The sequence below is a fragment of the Vanellus vanellus genome, assembly GCF_965231255.1.
Source record: "Vanellus vanellus genome assembly, chromosome: Z".
Taxonomy (NCBI): domain Eukaryota; kingdom Metazoa; phylum Chordata; class Aves; order Charadriiformes; family Charadriidae; genus Vanellus; species Vanellus vanellus.
Genome location: NC_138908.1, coordinates 39,833,027 through 39,856,480, shown reverse-complemented (window position 1 = coordinate 39,856,480; position 23,454 = coordinate 39,833,027). Strand labels below are relative to the sequence as shown.

Below are 23,454 nucleotides of genomic sequence, written 5' to 3'. Positions count from 1 at the left end.
ATTGTTATCTGTAATAACTATTACCTGTTATTTGTAACAATCAGCTGCTTCCAAAAAAAAAAGGGGGGGGGGGGGGGAGGATACTCCTTACCTAAACAGTATCTTCTGCAGTAAAATTGTTAGCTATTAGAGCTCTTATTCAGTTCTGACTTCATGCTGGATCTCTTTGTGGTAAGAATGATAATGTACATCCCAGTATTTCTTTTATCCAGGGAAAGCAAGATTCCCTTACAGCTAGCCTTTGATGTCTGCAGTATGTCATTAGGCAGTAGACAGTTTGAATAACAGTAACAAAATTGTATTTTAAAGAATTTATGTACTGCTTATTTGGTTATTTTTTCTACTTGAAAATAAGATATTGTTATTTCTGTTATGTTTGGAGGTTACATAGGGGAAGTAAATCCAAGAAGAGTTATGAAGGATCATCCACAAAGTATTTGTTTTACTGCTGACTATGTAATCACGATGTACGTGTTTGGGTATCCTGATCCCAGCTGAGGGAACAGTATACCAAATGTGGCAGCTCTAAGGAGTGCTATGAATCTCCTATAACTATTTTAGTTGGCAGACTGTGTATGGTAAAACTGATTTTTTTGGGGGGGGGGGCTCAATATTTCTTTGTGCACTGGTCTCTTCAGAGTTCATTGGTTAATGTATTGGGTTGAGACTAAGAAGCTTGCTTTCACTTTTTTTTCTCTGTCCACACCATAGAAAGTAATTTTACCTGCTTTTTCATCAATAACTCAGATTATAATAACTCTCTCCAATATGCTTATATTGGTATGTGTTGTTAAAGTGAATTAAAAAACAACTATTTCATCTAGTTGTACCACCGATCGCTATATATTTAACGCTCTAATCCACTGGTATGTTTCTTTTATTCTGTGTGTTCCTTCCCTTGATGACTCTTTTGGGGTCTGATTTTCCCACCGGCTAGCATTCACACACAATGGGGTTCTCCAAGATCAGTTTCTGACTTCTTCAGGGATTACACTCCATATAGTTTTACCCAACCAAAATTTATCTTGATTAGGTTTGCTAGTTCTATTTTTTAATTAGAGTATAATTAAGTATGCTAATGATTAAATTGAACACAGGCTCAATAAATCCTCATCCAGGTCACACTCTCCTTTAATTAAATTTAGCCTTATAGCTTTACTGGATGTATATATGATTTGTGAATGCCAACTGTGTTATATAGATATGCATTTTCTACAGACCGCTTAAGAATTATAAGCAGATTGAAAGCTTGCATTTAATACCTTTACACTTAAAAATCCAGCATCATGCATATATGCAAGTTATAAAAGACTGCTTATGCAAATGCTTATTGGATCAAATCCTTTACTACTCAGAACAGTGCCAGCTATGGAAAAGGTGCATGAAGGAGAGAATGAAGGATATGTTCATTAAAGACCTAGACAGGCTTTCAGAACCTTCTCCTAGTTTAACTTGTGTATAGCCTATAGTGACATCAGCTCTGCCACCACCAGAGGTGTATGGAATTACACTGCCTTGAGCATATATTATACTATGTAAGAGTGAGCAAGTTTGAACATTTTTTACTTCCATTTTACTTCTTCTATGTCTCTTTCTCAGCATGTTGCCCTATATCATTGAAAACATGACTTTATTGATGCAAGCTCTTAATATATTTTTTTAAATTCTCATTCGCTTGTCAAAACCCAGATACGTAATTAACTTCAATGTTAATTGAAGCAAAACACACAAGGGAAGTAAGATCATCTTTGTAATGTGAGCAGAAATAAACTGAAAGTCTTGCTTTTAGATTAAAAGACAGAACTAAATACTGGTACATTAAAATAATATAGAAAATTCAACAATAGAAAGCAAAATCAGAAACGCAGTATTTTGTGGTGGGAAGTTTTTTCTCAATTTTTTTACCCCAGAATTCCCCAGAGGCTTCCACTGGATGAGCATTGTTTACAAGCTTTCTGATAGCGTCATCTCAGACTTAATACACTGCCTTGAGAAAAGACCACAGGTTCTGTATAAAAAGCTCCTTTATTATCAATCCAAGCGTAGATTCGGGAATGGAGGAAATCACAATAGTGTTAACACCTCTAATGAGAATAGTCCTAGAAGACATTTATAGCCAAAACAGGATCCAGCCTCCTTGGTATAAATCATAAAGTGAAACTTTTTGCATTGGCCCATGCTAGTGTCGTAGAGAACCGCCTTTGTAGTCAAATCAAAGGCAGGTACAAGTTAAGACTTTCTGTGATATGCAGCATTTTCAGTGAATCTGCAATGTCCTGAGAGTTGATCACCTTAAGCTTTCCAAGGAAAGTATGTGGTTTCCCATGCTTAGTAGCTATTCCTTAAATAGTTTCAAGAACTTTAATATCACTTTTATTGAGATTTATGACCTGGAGTACATCAGCCAATGATTTATAATTTTGTTCATAAGCAAGTATGTGTGCACGTGCCTGCCTTCTGCACAGATGTGGTGTGGCTTAAGCCATACATTCCCCTGCACAAGTTCTAAGCTTTTACCCTGTCTTCCATTGTTTGTATGTTTAGAGAAAGGGGGAAAGGCACCCAAATAAAAACAAGTTGCAGAAGGAAAATTGACAGTTATCTTCTCATATACAAGATCATGCTTTTTACCAGCTGCAGGAGCTATGAGAGGTAAAAAATGGCAAGTTTCTTTGCATGCAGACAGGCTTTCACTGAGTTATACACACAGGAAGCAGCGAAGCACTGTACCAGTTACAGCTATGTTCCCTGTCAGCTTGGACTCCCTCCTTTGCTGGTTACATTTCCCAACCACCTTAGCCCAGACAACCGTTAAGCTCAAACCTTGTCCACTTTTTGCATCTAGTTCTTTCCCCGTGTGGAGTTGTAGGTAGCTAGGAACATTTTTCTGCATGCCCAGAGGCCCCGAAGACAACTTCGATATGTCCTGTTCTCATGGAATAATACAGTTATCTGGCTAACCAGCTTTCTAACCCACAGAGATGGAGCGGTCGCAAGCTCCTTGGCTCATTGCATCAGTTCATAATATCTGAGAAAATATGCTTTCACTGGTTAAAGGAGAAATTGGTAGGAATATCAATAATGAACCTATGGTAGGCTGAACTTACTTGCAAACTTTTTTCCATTTTCCTGCGACTCTACAGGCTCCAAAGGCACCAACTCCATCCTGTTTCACAAGCAGTCTCACCAGGCAGACAGTGTGGCAAATCAAAGGCTGAGGTGAGCTGAATTTCCCTTCTGTGTTATTTTAAGAACAGGCAGTCTCTCACAGCTCCTTCTGTCTTTGACTTCTGACACCAAGTGGAATTCTGAAGCAAGGAACAGCACAAAACAGCGTTCAAAACTTGGAGAAAGTATTGATGGGAGATGTGGAAGATGGGAGGATTGCATTATTTTAAACACCATGTCTGTTGGGAGCAGATTCTTGGATTTGAAAAACAACATAGCTCAACAGTCCATGAAAATGGAGAAATATATTTGAATAAAACCCACTTTCCTAACACCTAAGCAATTCTTTTTTTCCCCCAGTAAAATATCAGAGTAGTAATTACAAATTAGTCAGATATACTAGGAGATAAATAAAAAGGCCTGATTCATAAAGATTAATTTGCATATAAACAAATCTCTTAGAAAATAATAATAATGGGTGAACTCCTATGCTTTTTTAAGATGGGTGAGCTTTTGAATAAGAAGCAAGCAGTCCTTTAATTAGCAGTATTGTCTGCATAATAAAAGGAAAAAGGTAAGAGAAAGGGCAGGTGAATGTATCTCCCAAATCAAACTAATCCTACAACCCAGCAATTACTTTTGATGAAGGTTACTGAAAATAAAAACCATTGCTGTGTTACTTCTGTGGTGCTTCTTTGGGATTTCTCTCACACGGTCAAACTTTTAAAATGATACCTTGTTTCTTTCACTCAGGATGGACAGTGGCATTGACCCAAAAATTTTGGGTCAAGCAAATGGAAAAAACATTTCATAAAGATCTCAAAAGGAAAGGGGTGTGTGTGTGAGGAGACCATCCAGCTTATTCCTATATAAAGTTAAATTTGAATTTTTACCTTCAAGTACTGCAGTTCTTACAGTGCAATGCTATATGGTCCATAGATGGTCAGATGTAGAAATTGGACTTAATTTCACCATGAATTTAGTTGCAATTTACCTAATCAAGCACTCCTCATGGTTAACATCAGTCACATTCTAGTGTTCAGTATTTGAATCATGCCTGGTATATACCTGTCACAACTCTGTCTTTTCCAAAAGTAGAGCTAGCAGATTTTTGGGGGCCACAGCTTAAAAAAAGAGGACCAACCAAATAGTAAAAGCCTAGAATGCATTTGAAAGCACAGTTTTAATGAGGAATATTCTCTTTGGGAGCTCCATGATTAGACACTTGAGATATCCAGTATAAATACTAGAATTTTTTTGGGGGGATGCTGATTTTTTTGTTTGTTTGGTTTAGATAAATTCTCTTTTAATTGAGTATAGTGCAATTAATAAAAATGAGTCAATGTACAAGGTCTGGTTATCGCCCTATCATGACCTTTTAATTAAACTGTAATTTAAGTCTCCTACAGCCAAATCATCTTTCATTTCCTTCTTGCAGGTTGCTTTAGGCAGAACGGAGATTGCATATTTGTAACACAATGCTATTTTTATTAATTTCTAACTCAGTATCAGCTGGACAAGAAAAGCACTGTTCAAACACATAATAAATGCACTGCTATAAAATGAAAACTCATCCTCTGCTCGGACAGAGGATAGACAGCCTCTTTTATGACAAGAATTCAGATTATTTTCCACGCTAGCAAAAAAAAAAAAAAAAAAAAAAATCAGTGCCGTATGTCTGACAAAAAGACGGTCCAGTGCCGAAGCAGACCGAGCCTTGAGAGGAGATCTTCAGAGCAGAGGTGATGACACCCGTGACGAGGAGGAGAGGTCTGACGTTGGTGCGCAGATGATGATTGCCTCAACTTACCAAAAGCTCGGCACCTTCAGTTGCGCTTCGTAAGCAGTGAAAGGTGTTTGCCTTCTCGGGAAGGCGATCCGTCACCCCGAGGAACCAGAGGAAAGACTCCGCTGCCGCCAGCTGCCCCCCGCCGGCCGTTGGGGCCGTTAAGCCTCCACCAACCGGCGGCACGGGCAGGGGGCGGGGCGGGGCCCGCGCCCTCCTGGCGCGTCCATTGGCGAGCGCCGCTGTCAGCCCGCGGTGGGCGGAGCCGGACGGTGGCGGGCGGCTATAAAGGTGGCGGCGGCAGGCAGAGGGGGTGGGAACGTCGGGTGGGTGGCGGCGGGGAGCGGCTGGGCTCGCAGCCTCGGGTGCCGCCCTTGGCTGTGTCGCGCCCCGCGGGGGGCGGCCGGTGGCGAGCATGGTGGATGTGTTCAGCGGGAGGCTGCTGGTCAGCAAGGACGGGCGCAGCGTGGACCCCGAGGAGGCCCTGCAGAACAAGGTTGTGGGCTTGTACTTCTCCGCCGGCTGGTGCTCGCCCTGCCGCGACTTCACCCCCGTCCTCTGCGACTTTTACACGGAGCTGCTGGAGGAGACCCAGCCTCCCGCCCCCTTCGAGGTCGTCTTCATTTCCTCCGACCACAGCGCCGAGGAGATGGCGGGTTACATGCGGGCCATGCACGGGGACTGGCTGGCCCTGCCCTTCCACGACCCCTACAAGCAGTGAGTACCGGCGGCGGCGACCCCCGGCCCCGCCCGGGCCTTCCCGCCCCTGGACGTCCCCGTTCCCCCCCCTCCCCCGCCAGCCTCCCTGCCGGCACCCCGCCTCCCGCGCGCGGGGGTGGGGGGGCACAGGAGGTGCGGGTACTTTAACAGCAGTATAAGGTAACACCGAAGCCTGTGATACGAAGGCTCCCCGGGACCTCCGCCCGCCCTCTTGATCCCCCCTCTCCCCTCCCCTTCCCTTCCCGGTAAGCCCGCTGAAATGCAGGTTGCAGCGTGCTCCCTGAGGTCAGCCGGGTCCTGCCGCTGGCCCGGCCGCCCGGCGGCGGGCTGGCGCTCCCGGCGCTCGCACGGAGGCGTCGCGCACGAAAACTGACAGTAAACTTAACAGCTTGTCTTTCTTCAGGGAAGTAACTCGGCTTTCGCCTCTTACGTCTGTAAGAACGCGATGAAGGAACACTAGTTTTGCGTACTTAATTTAGGATTTAAAAAGATCTTTGAAGAAGGGTTAGTAAAGACCCCAAGTGTTAGCACCGTGACATGAATAGCGAGCCAAAAAAAACCCCTAATGGCAAACGGGGATCAAACGATTGGTTTTTAGCGCAGCGGTAGTTAAGGTTGTTCTGGGTTGTACAGCTTAATAATGCTCCGGAAAAAAGGTAGATGAAGAAGGAGCAAAACTCGTAGCTGAACAACTTAGAGGCGAGCAGAGCAAACTATGAAGAATTTCAGGCAGATACAGGTAAGCTTGGTGAAAAAGAAATGTAGTAACAGCTGGAGTTTAGCTGTGGCAAATGCACATGGTAACTGGGATGTAAAGTCTTGTGCTGATAGGTTTCGAAAGGGGCATTCCCGCGGGCAACTTGCTCAGCAACAAAAGGAAAGGACGTGACCATATGTAAGTAACAGGGTGAAGTATCATACCAGGAACTGACTTGATGACCCAAGTCAAGGGTGCGGATTCATTTTGATAACTGTCAGAAATATAATTTAGCTCATATCAAGAAGTATAGATTGGGTTTAGAGGGGCACAATTAAGATGTTTAGGACCACTGAAACGCCTATAGCTGGAGACTTAAAATACATGTAAATACTAGTAAAGGGATTCTTTTTTCCCTTTAAATAATATATAACTAGATTATGGAAAATACTGTTACAGATGTCATCAAAGTCAAGGATTTAGTATGACTTTTAAACATAGATTGGGTAATTAAACTCACAAGTAGATTTGTTCTTCTCACAACTAAATTCTAGTGCTTCTAGTAACTTCTTGCCTTCATTTAACTCTATATACATGCTTGTGTGCTATCCAGGATAGAGCTGTGTAACACCCTAGCTGCTTGCTCAACATGGAGCAGGTTTACTAATCTTGGTTTGTCAGGGCACTTTGACAACCTCAAGAGCAAATAACCTGAAGCCACAAACTATTTCATCCTTCCTTGGCTCATTCCTGGATGTCAGCAGCCAATTAATGTTAACCCTTTTTAAAGACAGTTTCCATTGATTTAAAAATAGATTGAAATAGCAATGCTGTCTTCCATTGTTCTCCAAAGGCTCCCCAGGCAGTAACTGTATTTCATAACTACTAATTCTAATAGAATTCAGGCAAATTTCCTGATGGAAATGTAACACTTGAAGTTACTTCATCCAGCAAGCTGTTCGGCATAGACATGGCAATGCGCTTATAGCTTCAGCCTCTGTGGATTAGGGGTCTATTTCTGACTCTGCTCTTGCTCAAGTCACGTGGAATGGAGGTACAGAGATAGTTTAATTGGCTTTTCTGTGGTGGTCCATCGTGCCCTTCAGAATCCTGTAGAGAAACATGGCTTGTCCTGTCATGGGTAGCTGTGAGGTCATAGTTTTTGAAGCATATGAAAAGGCAATGTTTTTGAAGTTGTGTTTCTTGCATGTAACATAAAGGGCTGTGTGGATATGTTCAAGGTGCTTAGGTTGTATTAAGTGGTAGTTTGGCTTCAGGGATAGTGGTGAATCATTGTAGACTTAGAACAGACAGATGTGTGTTCACTAAACCAAACTGTTAATCTGACTAGATGCTAGTTCTAACCAAGAATATAACTTTAAAATTGACGAACATAAATTAATAATTTGATTATTAATATTTATTAACATTCAAATTTATTAACATTTATTAGTCATTAATATTTTTTAAATTCCAGTGTAAATAATTCAAATTGGTTGTTCTTTTGTGGACTATGTAAAGAAGGCATTTCAATTTCTTCAGTGAAGTTAAAATATTCCAGTTCATGACTTCAGTGTTTCAGTTACATAGTTGCAGCATAGACTAAAGTCTCTTTTAGGCAAAATAGACCCAATTTTAAATTTGCCATCTAAAAACCATTTCATGAACAGAAGCATGGAGTTTCTTGGGGATGAATTTTGTCTTGTTTAGAAATAGTCTGCATTCATACTTGCAGTGTATGAAGTCTAATGCCTTGCAAATACCAGCAGAGAAGCAAAATACTGAATCAAGAGCAGGATCTCAAGATTCTTCCATGCTGTTATTTGTGACTATTTCCCAGAGGTGAGACTGCACCTTTACTAATTCATGTAGTCTGTGGTGTGAGTAGCAGAAAATACTGCTCCTGATGCCTTGACTGTTTGCAGCTTTAATGTTGATTTTTGTTGCCTGAGGCACAGGGCACTCCCTGCCTTGGTGGGACCCGGGAGAGAATCTGAAGGGTGAAAGTGAGAAAACTTGTGGGTTGAGATAAAGACAGTTTAATAGATAAAGCAAAAGTGAACACACAAGCAAAGCAAGATGAGGAATTCATTCACTACTTGCCATTGGCAGGCAGATGTTCAGCAGTTTCTAGGACAGCAGGGCTTCATAATGTGTAGCAGTTGCTTGGGAAGACAAATGCCCTAACTCTGAACTCTGGTCCCTTCCTCCTCCTTTCTTCAGCTTTCATTGCCAAACATAATGTCATATGGCATGGAATATCCCTTCGGTACGATGTGGTTATCTGTTCTAGCTGTGTCCCCTGCCACCTTCCTGTGCACCCACAGCCTACTCGCTGGTGGGGCAGCATGAGAAACAAAAGGCCCTGGTGCTGTGTAAGCACTGTTCAGCAATAGCTCTAATATCGGTGTGCTATTATCAATCAACACTGTTTTGGTAACAGATCTGAAATACAGCACCATGCAAGCTGCTATGAAGTAAATTAACTCCATCCCAGCCAATGTCAGTACTACCTAGTAATATAAAATCTATGCTCTCAGAAAACTTTCATCCAGTCTTCTCATAAGAATCAAAAGATGTAACAATTACAATGACTTCTGGTTTGCCTCAATCTTAATTTCATCTTTTTGGTATTTCATATGCAAATGAAAGTTGCCCTCTGATGTTCTAACCTGCATGGACAAGGTCTAATATCTCAAAGGATTTCTCTGAAAGGTTCCCTGGTTGTTAAGTCTTCCATAGCTATATTTTTATTATAGCTTCCTCTTCTGCTTTGTCCATTTCTGTCTGAGATTTTTCTAGTCAGTAAGAAACTGTATGTACCTTTACACTTTCTTGGGAATAACTAGGCAACTGATTTTTAAGAATGTCATTAGTTGCATCACTGTATTTTACTGTAATAGAATTGAGTTTGTCTTTGTAGCACATGTGATGTTTCTATTTACTGTTAATGATTTCATAAATTGTCATTGGAGTTAGTCCCATGGCACATACGTAGTTTGTGCAGGTGAGTCACAGGACTTGAGTTCCCTATAGGAAAGGATGATCTTAACAGGTTTTAAAAAGTTGATTTTGTAAGCACCTGTACACATGTATACAGTGATTAGGAAACATTGTCTGTAGAACAGTTCCTGAGACTTCTTCAGGTCCATTCATTTTACAAGTTGTACACAAATGTAAGCAAAATTTGTGTGTGCTTTGGTCTGGTTTGATGCAAGCAACCTTCAGCCCAGAAGCTGTGTAAACAAGATGCTCTGCTGGAGTGGATAGGCTATATATGCATTCCCTTAGGAAAGCAAAGTGTTAGTTTCCAATTTGCGTAGCAAATTACCCTCAGTTTCCTACTGTTCTGTCTCTGATTGCCACAATTGTGTTGGCCTTCTCAAGCTATTTTATTGTCCACTGAACCAGTAAAATGCATCTTCCACCCATCTTGTTTGTCATACTAGTTGTATGAGGTGATTATCTTTTATGTGGTTTCTGCATGAACTTGCTTTGGAATATTTTTTTCTCCCAGTTTAGTAGACATCAGAGAGGTCTGTGGGGATTCTTGATTGCTTGCTTTTATTTTGGAATTCAGTGAGAAAGAAAGCCTGTTGCTAGACCATATTACTGCTGCTTCTGTAATATTTCCTGCATTAATGGTCAGCCAACATAATGGCAGAACAGTATCCTTCACCTGTTGATTTTTCTTGTCTTAAGGAAAAATACAGAAGGAAAGATGTGTTTCAGGAATGCCTTGTCTGGGCCAGTATTTCACTTACATCTTATTTTCTGTATTTTTAAGATTCCTCTTTTCCAGGAAATCATAAAGAATGTCTATATATTAATGTCTTGATTTGTAAACATTGTTAAAAAATACTTTTTTTTTTTCTACCCAATCAAAATTCTTTGGCATTTGAACCTCACACAGCAGATGTTCTTGATGCTTGTAGTGATGGTGCTCAGGCACTAAGTTTCTGTTTACTGTTTAAGTTTTGTTTTGAGAGGGGTGTTGTTCATATTTTGGAATTTGGCTATTCCATTATTGCTTGTTGTCTCTATCCTCTGGTTTTTCTAAAGGTGCTTAATTTCTTCTCACTTTGATATAAGGCAATGCAGGGAGGTAATTTTGCATACAACAGATTACACTTGTTTTGGGGAGGCTGTTATTTTAAGCTGACCTACTGCAGTTCACTTAACCTGTTTCTTATACCCCTTCTGAAATACAGGACCTCTTCCTCAAAACCAAATACATTTTTCTGGGATTTCTTTTAGACTTCACAACTTGCATCTTAGGTGTAGATTTTATGTTCCTCACTTCTTCTGTTAGATACCAGCATGTCTGTCACCATAGCTTGCATTCTTACTGCTGAATTGTGGAATGTCACTTGTGAGGACAACGTACTAGAAGATACTTTTTTTTAACTTCTGCCTTCCAAAATGAACATTACAAGTTCATTAGCATCTGGTTTTTTTTCATTCATGGCTCTCTAATGTGCACACCTAGTACAATGAATAAATGTGCCAAGGATGACCTGTGAATAGTGTGAAATATTAGGAGGTAGGTAATAGTTTTCCTGCTTTTTAGCTTAGTTTGAAAACGAAGGGAAAACACCCTGGTGTGCTTCTAATTTCATGACCATCAGTCTAAACTAATTTCTCTGCCTGTTGTTTGTATTCAACAAATGGTTTCCTTCCTTCTTTGGACATTAAGTGTTAATGAAAGTAGTATTTTTGCTATTGTTGTGCACTTGGAAAGAATTTGGTTTTGCAGTGCCCTGATAATCATGGCAGGAAACTTCAGACATTCTTTATCTGCTTTTCTTTCTCAGTTGGAGCTGGGGCAGTCAACTGGTTCTCGAGTTCCTGGAAACACTTGAGGGTCCTCCTGTTGAGCAGCACTCTCAACTAACTCTGATTTTATCAGATGTCCATTGAGATGTTTAATGAGCTTAGAGATCATTGACTGTGTTTTAATTACCTCTGTTGTGAATTAATAAAATTCATGCCAAAAAGTTGTTCTCGGTGCTAGTGATTAAGTCTTAGTCTCAAAATTGGTTTTTCTGTTTTATTTGTCCTGAATTTTACTTTCATTCACAGTGAAGTATCACCCTTCCAAGTGAGGTGAATTTCTTGTATAGAAGATACTGTCTTTCGATAAAGATAGAACTGCATGCCTTGCTCTTTTCCTCTTCTTTATTTTGTTCTGTAACTAATAAACTGTGTCATAGCTATTAAACTGTTTTCCATCTTGCCATTTCTGTTGCCTGTATCATGCTCAACTGAAGTGGCTTACTATGCGGTATTCTTTGATTCTCTCTCCTGTTTTTCCATATTCCTTTTGTTTGTCTTACTCATCTATGTAAACAGTGAATTCTATTTTACTACTTCATGTGGCTGATAGCCTGCTATTCATGCACTTCTGTGCCTGTGGTGTACAATTAGTAGTCACCCCTTGTTATTTATTGTGTGCCAGTGTCAGCAAGTATTTTTGTCTTTGGATGTTTTATTTCTTCTAGGTTTTTCCCTCCCAAATGTTATTTTTATTTCCATTATTAATATAAATTTTTTCATTTTCCATGTATCTTGAGTTTGATCCCATTAAACTTCCATCCTTCAGAAGTGTGGTTTTTTTTTTTTTTTTTACTATTTTTTCCCCGAGTTACCTACTCATCAGTTGTTTGAATAGATCCTCATTTTGTTCATGGAACATGACTGTTTCTATGGGATTGGCACATTTGAACATCTTTGTATGGGAGGGCAACTAAGGGCAACTAAGATGATTAAGGGCTTGGAGCACCTCCCTTATGAGGAAAGGCTGAGAGAGCTGGGACTCTTTAGCCTGGAGAAGAGAAGGCTGAGGGGAGACCTGATTATGGCATACAAGTATCTAAAGGGTGGGTTGAAGAAGGATGGAGCCAGGCTCTTTTCATTGGTTCCAAGTGACAGGACGAGGGGCAATGGGCACAAGTTAGAACACAGGAAGTTCCGTTCAAATACACGGAAACAGTTCTTTACGGTTCGGGTGACAGAGCACTGGAACAGGCTGCCCAGGGAGGTTGTGGAGTCCCCTTCCCTGGAGATTTTCAAGACCCGCCTGGATGCAGTCCTGAGAAATGTGCTCTAGGCAATCCTGCTTTAGCAGGAGAGTTGGACTAGATGATCTCTAGAGGTCCCTTCCAACTCTGATAATTCTGTGATTCTGTGATTCTGTAAATGTATAATGCTAATTTAAGTGAGATCTTCCTCCTATCCAGTAAAAAGGTACCAGAAGACATCTGTTTCTGGCTAGTAAAAATGAGGTGGAAGGGTGTGTGACACATCCCTTCCATGGACCTCCTTATAGTCTCTGAGAGTCAGTCTCTCTCCCTGTGGAGACTAGAGGCAGCAGTGAAGAGCAGTTACAAGAAGGATTCTGCAACTCTGAACTCCGTGAGCTTTTCACCGTGTAAACTCCCAGCTGCAGCTTTGTTCATCTCCCTAATACTACCCAGTGCTCTGCCTCAAGCTCTGAGAAAGCCCAGGCACTCACCATTTCTACTCTCACATGCATCCTGACCAGAATAGCCTTCATGAGAGACTAGGAGTTTTCTTAAAATGCTCCCTAATGGTGTGTTTTATTTTCAATTTCTTCCCCTCAGTGATCTGAAGAAGAAATACAACATAACAGCAATTCCCAAACTGGTGATTGTGAAACAAACTGGAGAAGTCATTACTGACAAGGGAAGAAAACAGATCAGAGACAAAGGGCTATCCTGTTTTCGGAACTGGCTTGAGGGTGCAGATATCTTTCAGAATTTTTCTAGCTAAAAAGTTGGTGGATGAAAGCAAGACAGGGCATCATGGAAAACTTTGTAGAGGTCTGAAAAGATTGTTGCCTTGTTCAGAACAAGAAAGGAAAGACTTATTTATCTTTGCTTGTAAACAAAATCTGTTTTCAACTTGAAGATTAGCTATTACAGTAAGTCAGAAAATGCAATTATTGTTTTATTTGTTCTATCTACTATATTCAGTATGAACCAAAGCACTCCTGATAATACTGAAAAACTTTAAGGGGGATAGTCTCATTTAGAGAGTAATAAAGGAGCACTGTGAAATCTATGCAAACAATTACTCTGCAAAATCTGTACAGTAAAAATTATATTTATGCACAAAACTATTTTTAATTACTTTTTCTGATGATTAACACATATTTTATTAAGAAAAGGAAATTGTTTGCTTAAATAAATAACTGTTTGAAGTATATGTCTAATGTGTCTTCCTTATGTATTTTAACAAGCTAATCAGAAAATGTAATGCTTTAAGTGGTACGCATTTGCTTGTCAGTACAGAAGAAATACTTTTCTGTGTTTTTATTTTACTTTGTGTGGGATTTACTAAGTTCGGCTGAGTTTTCCTTACCCCGGATTTTTAAACTTGGCACTCTAAGCTAAGTTGTTAACTTGGAAGATAATGCCAGGTCTGAGAAGCAAGCATTTCCCATCCCCTTCTTTTGCCAAAGCGAGTAGAAACAAACATCAAAAATGATACCAGCTCTATACAATGAGCGCTTGTGTTGCATCTAAAGTACAGCCTGGTTTGCCTGTATTCTCCACCAGTTGTTGCGTTCAGATTTCATAGCCAGTCTTCATGATTGGAGTCCCAGGCCAAACATCCACGCAACTGGTGAGCTAAAGAAGCATTTCCTATGCAAAGCAAGAGTTTGTTGATTAGAATTTAAAGACTTTAAGAGGATTATTATTAGTCCAGTTACTAGCACTTAACATTACAAACACTTCAAGCCCAGTTTACACAATTATTACAAGTCATTCCCAATAAAGATACAGTTAAAACCAATACACATTAATTTTTCGGTTCTATTATATTCACCCTTCCTCTTGGTTCTAATGCTAATGGTGTTTTCCTGAAGATCATGACTTGCCTCCAACTGGACTCTGTGCTGCTGAGCACAACCCTTGAGGCCTGGCCGTTCTTCACGCCTCAGGAAGTGTGCTGATTCACTGGAATTGTGGCTGCTGTGCAGGCACTTCCCTGCATGCCTGTACTCGAAGGGATTTCATTTCAGCCTTGTTGATTGCTATGTCCCTTCTGAAGCTATTGGCTTACTCACCCCATTCACAGCTGTCTCACTTGTTTATTGAGGAGCCTTTGCCTGACCATGATAAAACTCATCAAGGAAGGCCTGAAATGAGTGTATGTGGATAATTTTATCATTTAATAACACAACTGTGTCGTTGTCTTGTAATGGAGGAAAAAAAGACTGTGTGTGTGGGAGGAGGGAGTATATGAAAAAGTCATGTACAATATGTCAAAAAGCAAGTACTCCAGAGAAATTGAATTTAAAGTGAAAAAATATTAGATCTAGGAAGTGTTCAGCTGAGTTGTGAGTCAGTGCATCTTATAGCTGTTCTTAAAATGACATCTGGGGGCACTGCAGACGGTTTCTAATTTTTGAATTTTTGCTATCTAACCATATAAATAATGCTCAGGTTCTTTTCTAATAAATACTAAGCTCCCTAGTCAATTTTCTGTGCAAGTGATGTGTAGGCACTGCCTACTGTTCTGGGAACAGCTAATGGCAAATGTATTTCAAACATAAGATGAGACAAGAATAATAAAAGTGCTTCCAAAAGTTTTTACAAATAATGTTGCCTGAACGTGGAATAAATTATATAACAAAAGCACCCGCTGTGACCTCTTACCAGACATGAGGCGTCACTTAAGCCAAGATATCTTGGTTCATTGTTTGTCTATAAGTATGTATATGGAAGAACTCAGTATTTTTAAGGCTGAGATGGAGTTAGGTCCTTTGAATAATTGACACACTGAGTCAGTGAGACGGATTCAAATTAGAATTCAGCCAGGAAATTAATGATGATGAAGCAAATATACATAGTATATACTATACAAAATATCTGGTTTGACTTCAATCAAGTGCCGTTGTTTTTCAACATCAGTGTTTGGAAGCTCAGAAAATTTGTTTTCCTTGTCAGTGCTAAAATAATGTATGTTTGACATAGATGACGAACAGGGTAGTGGAAAATATTTGCTTATTAGTGGTACCTTGTGAAATTAGAGGAGCAGATCTCAGTGGGACAACCATAAGGCTTGTTACTATTTTGAATGTGTGTCCATTGGGAATGAAACTTACCAGCGTACTAATATTTGAATTTACAGTATCGTCCCTTTAATTTTCTCAAATATCTTCAATAAACTAGCAAATTTCTACCCTCCATCTTTAGTCACAGTTACCTTAAATATTAGGGAGTACTGCTTCTTTTTCTGAATGAGGAGGAAAAATGCATTTTTTTTTAATATAACAACAGACAGTAGCATAGTGATATTGATAGATGCTGCACACTCATAAAGGAATCAACTAAAAACCAACTAAAGTTAAGAGGAGTAGTGTCCTTTCTTATTCCGTTAGACAAGATATTGCCCATTATTAGTAAATGATTTATGGAGCAATGTATGTTAAGATTGCTTAAGAACATATAGCGTTGATTATCTTTTTTTTAGCATTTATGGAGATTTATTTTGCTGAGAAAAATGGCAAGGGTTATAAATTGATACTGTGTGAATTGATCCTGTGACATAACTGTGGCTCTTGAGGAGGATGACTAGCTAGCTGCCTATGAATGCTGCAGGCTCTCCTGTGATTACTGAACATGTCATTTGGGAAGAGGCAAAGCATGGTGACAGATTCAGACATGAAATAAACATGATCATCACAAATGCAACCGACATCTTTCTCTTTGTTAATCCTTTATTTTTGCAACTCTCCATCATGTACAGCCCTGCTACCCACTAGGCATTCCTCCTTCCTCATGGAAAGCTGCTGGTGTCAAATTTGAATAGTTCTATTCCCATCCAATATTGTCAAATAAATAAAATGCTTTTACAAGTAGATTTTTTAAAGGCAAGATTACTTACCAGTGCTACGTATTTTAAAAGGTAGAATAGTGCTATATGCCTAAGACACAAAAATTTCAAGGATAATTATTGGTCTCTGAAATACAAACCCTCAAGCACCTTCTCTCTGTTGGCATTATAGACATGGATTAATTTTTAATTCTTCTGTGGTTTTGATTATTTCAGAGTTAGTGTCAGAACAAGTCTTTCAGCCTTAATCACCAAAGTTATCTCCCTACTGAATAATCTTTACTGCAGGAATAATTTTCTGTTGCAGATGCCAAACTCTTGGCTTTCTCTGAGGTATAATTTATGTATATGTGCCTTCTAATTAGCAAATTCATCTGTGCTGTACAAAAAAAATCATATTTCTGTCTCATTTTTCTCTTGCAGTATCATTACTGTAAATAGTATTAGTTGAAATATAAAAATCAACATCTGACACTATTAAAAAATAGATACAAAATTATGTTGTCTGTGGACAGTTGCCTATGCAGTTATGGAGACCCTCAAAACAGAGAAAATGAAATAGTTAAAATGAAGGGATTTGGGGCCAGCTTAAGTTTGCTTTCGTCTTGCTGCAGTGACCACTGAATATAAGCATGTGCTTACATGGTTTGCAGAAAAGGGCTCTAAAGCAAAACTAACTTTAAAAAATTGTCACTATCTACTGTCGCTTGAATGCTGTTTGGCAGCACCTCCCTTGCCCTACTACTGCTGCTAATTGGCTTGTGGAAGAACACAAACCAGTGCTGAGTTGTTCCAACATCCATATTGAGTTAAAACTAGTACGACACGTGCACACCTGAAGATTATATTTCAGTCCTTTCCTCATGATCACCAAATAAAAGTTACGCTTGCCTGTGATTATAGATCATTTAAGTTCTAACAACGGCTCATTGTCCATCTGTGGATTAAATAGTAGTAGTGAACAAAGTAGAAAATGCCAAGGTCATTTTTTCTATGCATTACACAGTAAAAAGCAGTTCACTGATCTAGTTACCCAATTTCAGGTTGTTCTCAGTTGTGCTAAAGCTGCGTATCATTTAGCTTGTAATGCAATAGTAATAGTCTGCATTTGTATTGAGCCACTTTTAGTGGCCTGAATGAGTCCAGAGGAGGGCCACGAAGATGATCAGAGTGCTGGAGCACCTCTCCTGTGAAGATAGGCTGACAGAGTTGGGGTTGTTCAGCCTGGAGAAGGGAAGGCTCTGGGGAGGCCTTATAGCAGCTTTCCAGTACCTAAAGGGGACCTACAGAAAAGCTGGGGAGGGACTCTTTATCAGGGAGTGTAGTGATAGGACAAGGAGTAATGGTTTTAAACTGAAAGAGAGTTGATTTAGATTAGATATTAGGAAGAAATTCTTTACTCTGAGGGTGGTGAGGCACTGGAACAGGTTGCCCAGGGAAGTTCCAGGGCCCCATCCCTGGAAGTGTTCGAGGCCAGGCTGGATGGGGCTTTGAGCAACCTGGTCTGGTGGGAGGTGTCCCTGCCCATGGTAGGGGGTTGGAACTAGATGATCTTGAAGGTCCCTCCCAAACCAAACCATTCCATGATTCTATGATTCTATGATGCACTTAGGGGAAAAAAAAAAAAAAAAAAAAAGACAAAGAAACCATTACATTACAAAGGATGCAGTAATCTTACACTAATTTGACAGAAAGTTGCATTTTACTTTTAGATTTTATCCAAGACAGGGCTCACATGTTTTGACAAAGGAGTAAAGGGTTGAGTTTGTTTAATTCCAAGTGATGATGCTTCACCTTGGGCTGCCACTTTTACCTCTGTGATCTGCATGCCGGGTTTTGCCCAATAGAGGGAATTCCTGTGGTTGACAGTCACTTTTCCAGCCAAATGATTTCTGAAATGCTGCCTACCTCTGTGCACTGAGAACCTCTTCTCATTCCCCTAGAATTAGGTTTTGGAATCAAAAGTGAAGGTCTTTGATGTGTGTCAAGTAAGATACATTGGGTGCTTAAGGCAATGTCGTATTTCCAATTTGTCACTTGTGTAGAACATAAATTGTGGCTGCTTTACTACTGATCACTATTATATATTATACATTAAACAGTGTAGAACAGCTTGGTTACATATACATTCTGCATAGTTCAGTAAGGCTCAGAACTCATTAATAGCACCAAAGACAAAGCCAGTAAAAAGTCTTCTGTCCTCTTCCTTCTAGCTTGTGTGAGGCTGCCTCACACAAAGTTAATTTTGTATCCCTTAAAGAAGTGGTGTCCAAAAAACATACTAAAATATATGTGTGTAAGTGTATTTTTTTAAATCTGTGTTTACTTTTTCATATTATTGTAACTTTTTGGGTGACTTGCAATGAAAAGAGTTTTCAGGCTCACATTTTAGCCTTTGGGTCTGTTACCTAGAAGATTCCTTTTGGAGTTCTGGAAAGAAAACTGCAAGTCTTACACCAGAATGTGGTGGGACCATGATAAATACCTACACAGAAAATAGTTACAGTTATCAAAACTCCTACATATTCTCTGGCAATAGAAAAATGGAAATTAACAAAGTTTCTGTCAAACTTAAGCTGTATAACTTTGAGATTTGGGCTGAAGAATTAAGATCTAAAGTGTGTACTTGGAAATTTCTTCAAATGCTGTAACGATTTCTTGAATATGCATTTTTAATATAAACTTAATCTTTCATTTTGCTTCTCAACCAAGTGTATGTACAAAATGAAGTATCAGTAGCTGGTTTTGCAGCAAAAGAGTAGATGCAAACTGGTGTTCTTCAGAAAGTAAGTAATAGTTGATATATACATGACAGCTTTTTGCTTTTCATACCATTTCCACCCTGCACCCAACCTGATTTGACTTTTTGTACAGCTGAGTTGTTTGTTAAGACCAGACACTGATAAGAGTCAGCTCCAGCTGTTGTGTGTTCTCTGTGTAGGCAATATTAATAAGCGGACAACCCTAAATTTTCTTCTGTCAGTTTCTATGAAGATGGACATATAGATGAGCCAAGCCAAACAGGGGGGGATTTAAGCCTTCTACTTCCTCAATTTCATTTAAATTTCCCTAGATCAAGTTCAGTACAATTCATGACTCTACAATGTTAAGTAATGCTGTCAGTGTTAACAGAAGAAGTTGCTATGGAAAGTGCTGTTTCTATCCAAAAAACCTGAACATAAGCACAGTGGTGCAGTCCCAGAGAAATACTTCAAATACAAGTTGAAATAATTTACCATAGGAGTGTTCTTAGAGTCCTGTCTGACAAGGAACTGAGCTGTGAGCCCTGATGATTCAAATAAATAGATAAACAAAATTTTGGAGACAGGTTGTGAATAGACACAAGTACTGTCCTGGAAATGTTTCTACTATGCTGATCCAGTAACTGTGCCTACTTAGATTTGTAAGGTGTTGATAAATTAATAGATCCTTGGAAAGATAAACAACTGTTTTGCATAGTCAGTAGGTAAACCTCCCCAACCCTTGCCATGCTAATAACCTTAAGTGTATGCACAGGGCATCAAAGAAAACATTTTTCAGAAATGAGACTTTTTGTGGGTATACCATGATGGCACAATTCCTGTGAAAACATAAAATTTACCAGAATTACTACACTTGGACCAAAATTGTTTTCAAAGGAAATTATTTTTCTCAAGTAAGTGGAGCTTTGTCCCGAAACAAGGCTGTTTAGTGTAATTCTGTGCTTTCGTAGTAGTTCCAGGTTTCCAGCATGACTGTCTGAGGCCCAAGTTTTCATTAACAGATAGCCTGCCTGCTTAAACATAGAAGAGGATATTTTTAGTCATGTTTCATATATGCAGCCATCTACTGATTATGTTTATCTCTTACTCTGAGATTAAAAACAATATTCTGAGCCTCAAATAGTCCCTTGGGGCTCCTAATCTCTATTTCATTGTGCAAGTGACTCAGTCCCTCTGCTCCTAGTTTCTCCTGGTAAAACATATAGTAACACAATTAATGCGTCTCTGAAGAATGAGATGTTTGAAGGGTGCTCTGGAACTCCAGGTAAGGCAATGCAATGTCAATGCATACATATTTTGTGACCCGGTATATTCTACATGCATTGGAGGCATGCAGCTGTATCTTGTCAGCATCACCAAAGCAAAATTCCACTACCTAAGTCTAGGTATCTTCTTTCTACAACTTCCTAAAGTTGCTATCACATGTAGTCCTATGTGGTGAAGAGAGCAAAGACTGAAGGGCAGGCAACAATAATGAGTTGAGACCTTGATGGTACCCTGGTGTCCCAGTCCTGACTTATCAACACTGGAACACACATGTCCTGTTCCCTGGTTCCATATTCAGTACTGCAGCTAGTCTGTAGTTATGAAGAGCGCTGCTTTTACTAATACCCTTAATTAACACCTATCACCAGCATAGTATTCACATTAGCAGTATCTCAATTTAGATTTGAAGTTGATGCATTGTCACACTCCAAGAGAATAGACAGTTCCATTCTAAATGGTATCTGTTTTGAAATTTAAACAATTGCATGTTTAAGGTTACACAAGAATTTGAGTGTATGGAGGATTTTACTCTGCATGGTGCAGAAGGAGAGATCATTACAGAGACCAAGGCAGAAGTATCCCACGTGTGGAAAGAAGACAGACAGAACTGAACTGTGTGGTGTAGGAGTAGCTGTAACTGCCATGTAGGAAGCTTAGAGAGAAAGTTGTTGAGATTCTGGGCTGAAACAGGTATTGGGCGGTGACAATAAAATTCTACTGCATTTGAGTCATCCTACATTCAAGACAGCAGAACTTTCTTTGGAAATTAACAAGATTGGCCAAAAAACCCCAAACCTTAGACGGTGGTAAATTACAATACTTCAATCCTTTGGCTTTCTGCTCAAGTTGAGGGAGTAGGCACTAGCTTTGTCTGAATCTTCTAGCAAATGCCCAAAACCAAGCAACTTTCCGGCAGGTAGTGGAAGCAGGCCTTGCCATGCTTAAAACTGGGTCAAGGACACAGCAGCATCACAAGTGTGAGGTGGAGAAGATGAACAGAGGTATGTGGAGGTCACATGGCTGCAGTTTCTGAATTATCAGGAAGAAATGGGTACCTCTGCTGTAACACAGTTCCCTTCTATACAGCTGCTCCCCTGCCCCTTCTCAGAGCCCCTTCTCGTTATTTGCTGTTAATGTATACAAACCCTAGTTCTGCTAAGTCAGAGTTCGTATCAATAGAGGGCTGAACCTCTGTCTCTCTGCCTTCTCTCCTATAGCTGTAGAAATAACTTTCTTCTGCCTCACCTGGATCTGCGAAGTAGACTGTGTGTTTACACTGTGACGGGTATTTTGTGTAGCAATGCACAAGCTCAGACCACTTCTTAGCAATTTCTATTCTGTTGTACTTTGTTGTACTTCAAGCCTGGGAATTTCTGACCAGCTGAACTGGACTCCATGAATCCAGGCCGAACACTCCTTGCTCACAAATGAAACCACGGTTTTTAATCTGCTTACCAGATATGTTTTTAACAGTGTTGACACACTTGTCCTTTGGAGGAAGACTATTAGTTTGAGGTATTTATTTTCAATCTCACCCTAGAACATTCTTATCTGATGGTCAGATGCCAAAACACAATGTGCAATATAAAATCGGAGGATACTAGAAGCTATGTTTGAAGTATTTGATCTGTTACAGCTTAAAGGAGAGAACTTGATGGGACCATCAAGTGCAGTCTGGATATGCCATGGTATATTCCCAGCTGTATTTGTTGACAAACTGTACTTGTTGACAAATAATTTGTTGCCACACCCCAAGTGCATTTAGGATGTGGATAATCCATTGGTACAGGGCTTCCAGAAGCACTCCTGTGGCCTTCAGAAGGGTGGTGTAACTAACAAGTGGGACGTGGGAGGGTCTCTTCTTAAAATAGTAAGGGAGTGGGTGTTTGAGAGTTAAGCCAGCTAGCAATAGACACGGCCAGCTGCAGCTGCTCCTGGCTAGGAGGGAGAGGGGAAAGGGGGAACCTGTATTAGCCTGGAGTTGCTATTTGCCTGCCCAGTTGCCTTCAGGCTGGTATCAGTTGCTGCAGACCCAAGGCCAAGGGCAGCTCAAAACAACAGTGAGGGGGGGGAGAGGAGGGACCACTCCTACCCCTCTGTGTTGCCTGTGCTTTCTGTATGGAACAGCAAAGCCGAGATTCGGTGGCAGAAGCCAAACCTTAATACTCACCCGAGGGTAACAAAGACACGGGCTTGGTCCTTTGCTAGGCAGGGTGAAGGAGGAAAAAGGCTACAAACTGTATTTGTTGCGTCCTCCTCTCCCTGTCCTGTGCTGCGCTCGTGTTGGGAAATCCTATCTGTTCAGCTGCCTTAAGAAGTTCAGATTTCTCTCCGAATCCTTAAATGTTTTACCAAAGGAGGAGATTCCTGAGGACTCATGAGAGAGCCTATTTCAATCTTACGGCTAAACGTGGGTTCAGTTGACGTGCTGGATAGCCCTGGAGCAGTAGTCACCTGCTGGTTTTCAGCATATAACCTTTACTTTTCCATGTGTTTCTCCAGGTTTTCTCACCCACATTTATCACTCTTATACTTACCATTTGTACTGAAGTACACTAGCTCCTAAATTTTCATGCATTAATAACAGAAAATATTCCTGCAGTCTTGTTTTGTTTGTATTAGGTGTAATTTACAATGCATGTAATAAGTAAAATGGAGTCTTTTAAAAAAATGAATGTATAAAGTTATACCGGTGAGTTACAGTCTGGAAGTCAAGAAGGAAAATAAAGTTTAAAATTTAAAGTCTGTGTATGTATGTATGATTTAAATATGCAGAACTGTTATTTATATCACTCAGCATCAAGTGGTCTCCCCAGAAATAGCTGATCTTACACAAAAACTAAGCAATCCAACAGTATATTACTGCATGAAGATTTCACTTTTGCAATACTTCAGAAAATTTCTTAACACTTAAATTGCCATTATAGGACCTTGAAAATAAACATGAAATAATTGACGATTGACCACGGATAACTAGGAACTCTAAGAAAGTGAAGAGGCCTCTTGATTGGACAGGAAAGCACTTCCAGTTCATATCAGTTACCCAGTAAACAGTAGGCAACAAAAAATAAATTTAAAAAAATTATCATCTCTCTCATGCTGATTTAGTAATGCATTCAAGACACCATGTTTATTAGGTTTTATCAGCAAAGCACCACTCTTACTGGTTTTACTCCTCATACACATCAGAC

At 39.9% G+C, this 23,454-nt stretch overlaps 1 protein-coding gene across 2 annotated transcripts; it reads left to right on the top strand.

Moving 5' to 3' along the window:
- Positions 1-5,281: 5,281 nt before the first annotated feature.
- On the top strand, positions 5,282-13,556 carry NXNL2 (nucleoredoxin like 2). 2 transcript variants are annotated; one of them, XM_082497645.1, is made up of 2 exons: positions 5,282-5,671; positions 12,995-13,556. In XM_082497645.1, the coding sequence occupies exons 1-2, from the start codon at positions 5,370-5,372 to the stop codon at positions 13,161-13,163; spliced, it is 471 nt and encodes a 156-aa protein (XP_082353771.1). In that variant the 5' UTR covers positions 5,282-5,369; the 3' UTR covers positions 13,164-13,556. The 2 variants fall into 2 exon arrangements, with proteins under 2 accessions (XP_082353771.1, XP_082353772.1); XM_082497646.1 differs by lacking the exon at positions 12,995-13,556 and adding an exon at positions 11,186-11,324.
- The last annotated feature ends 9,898 nt before the right edge of the window (positions 13,557-23,454 follow it).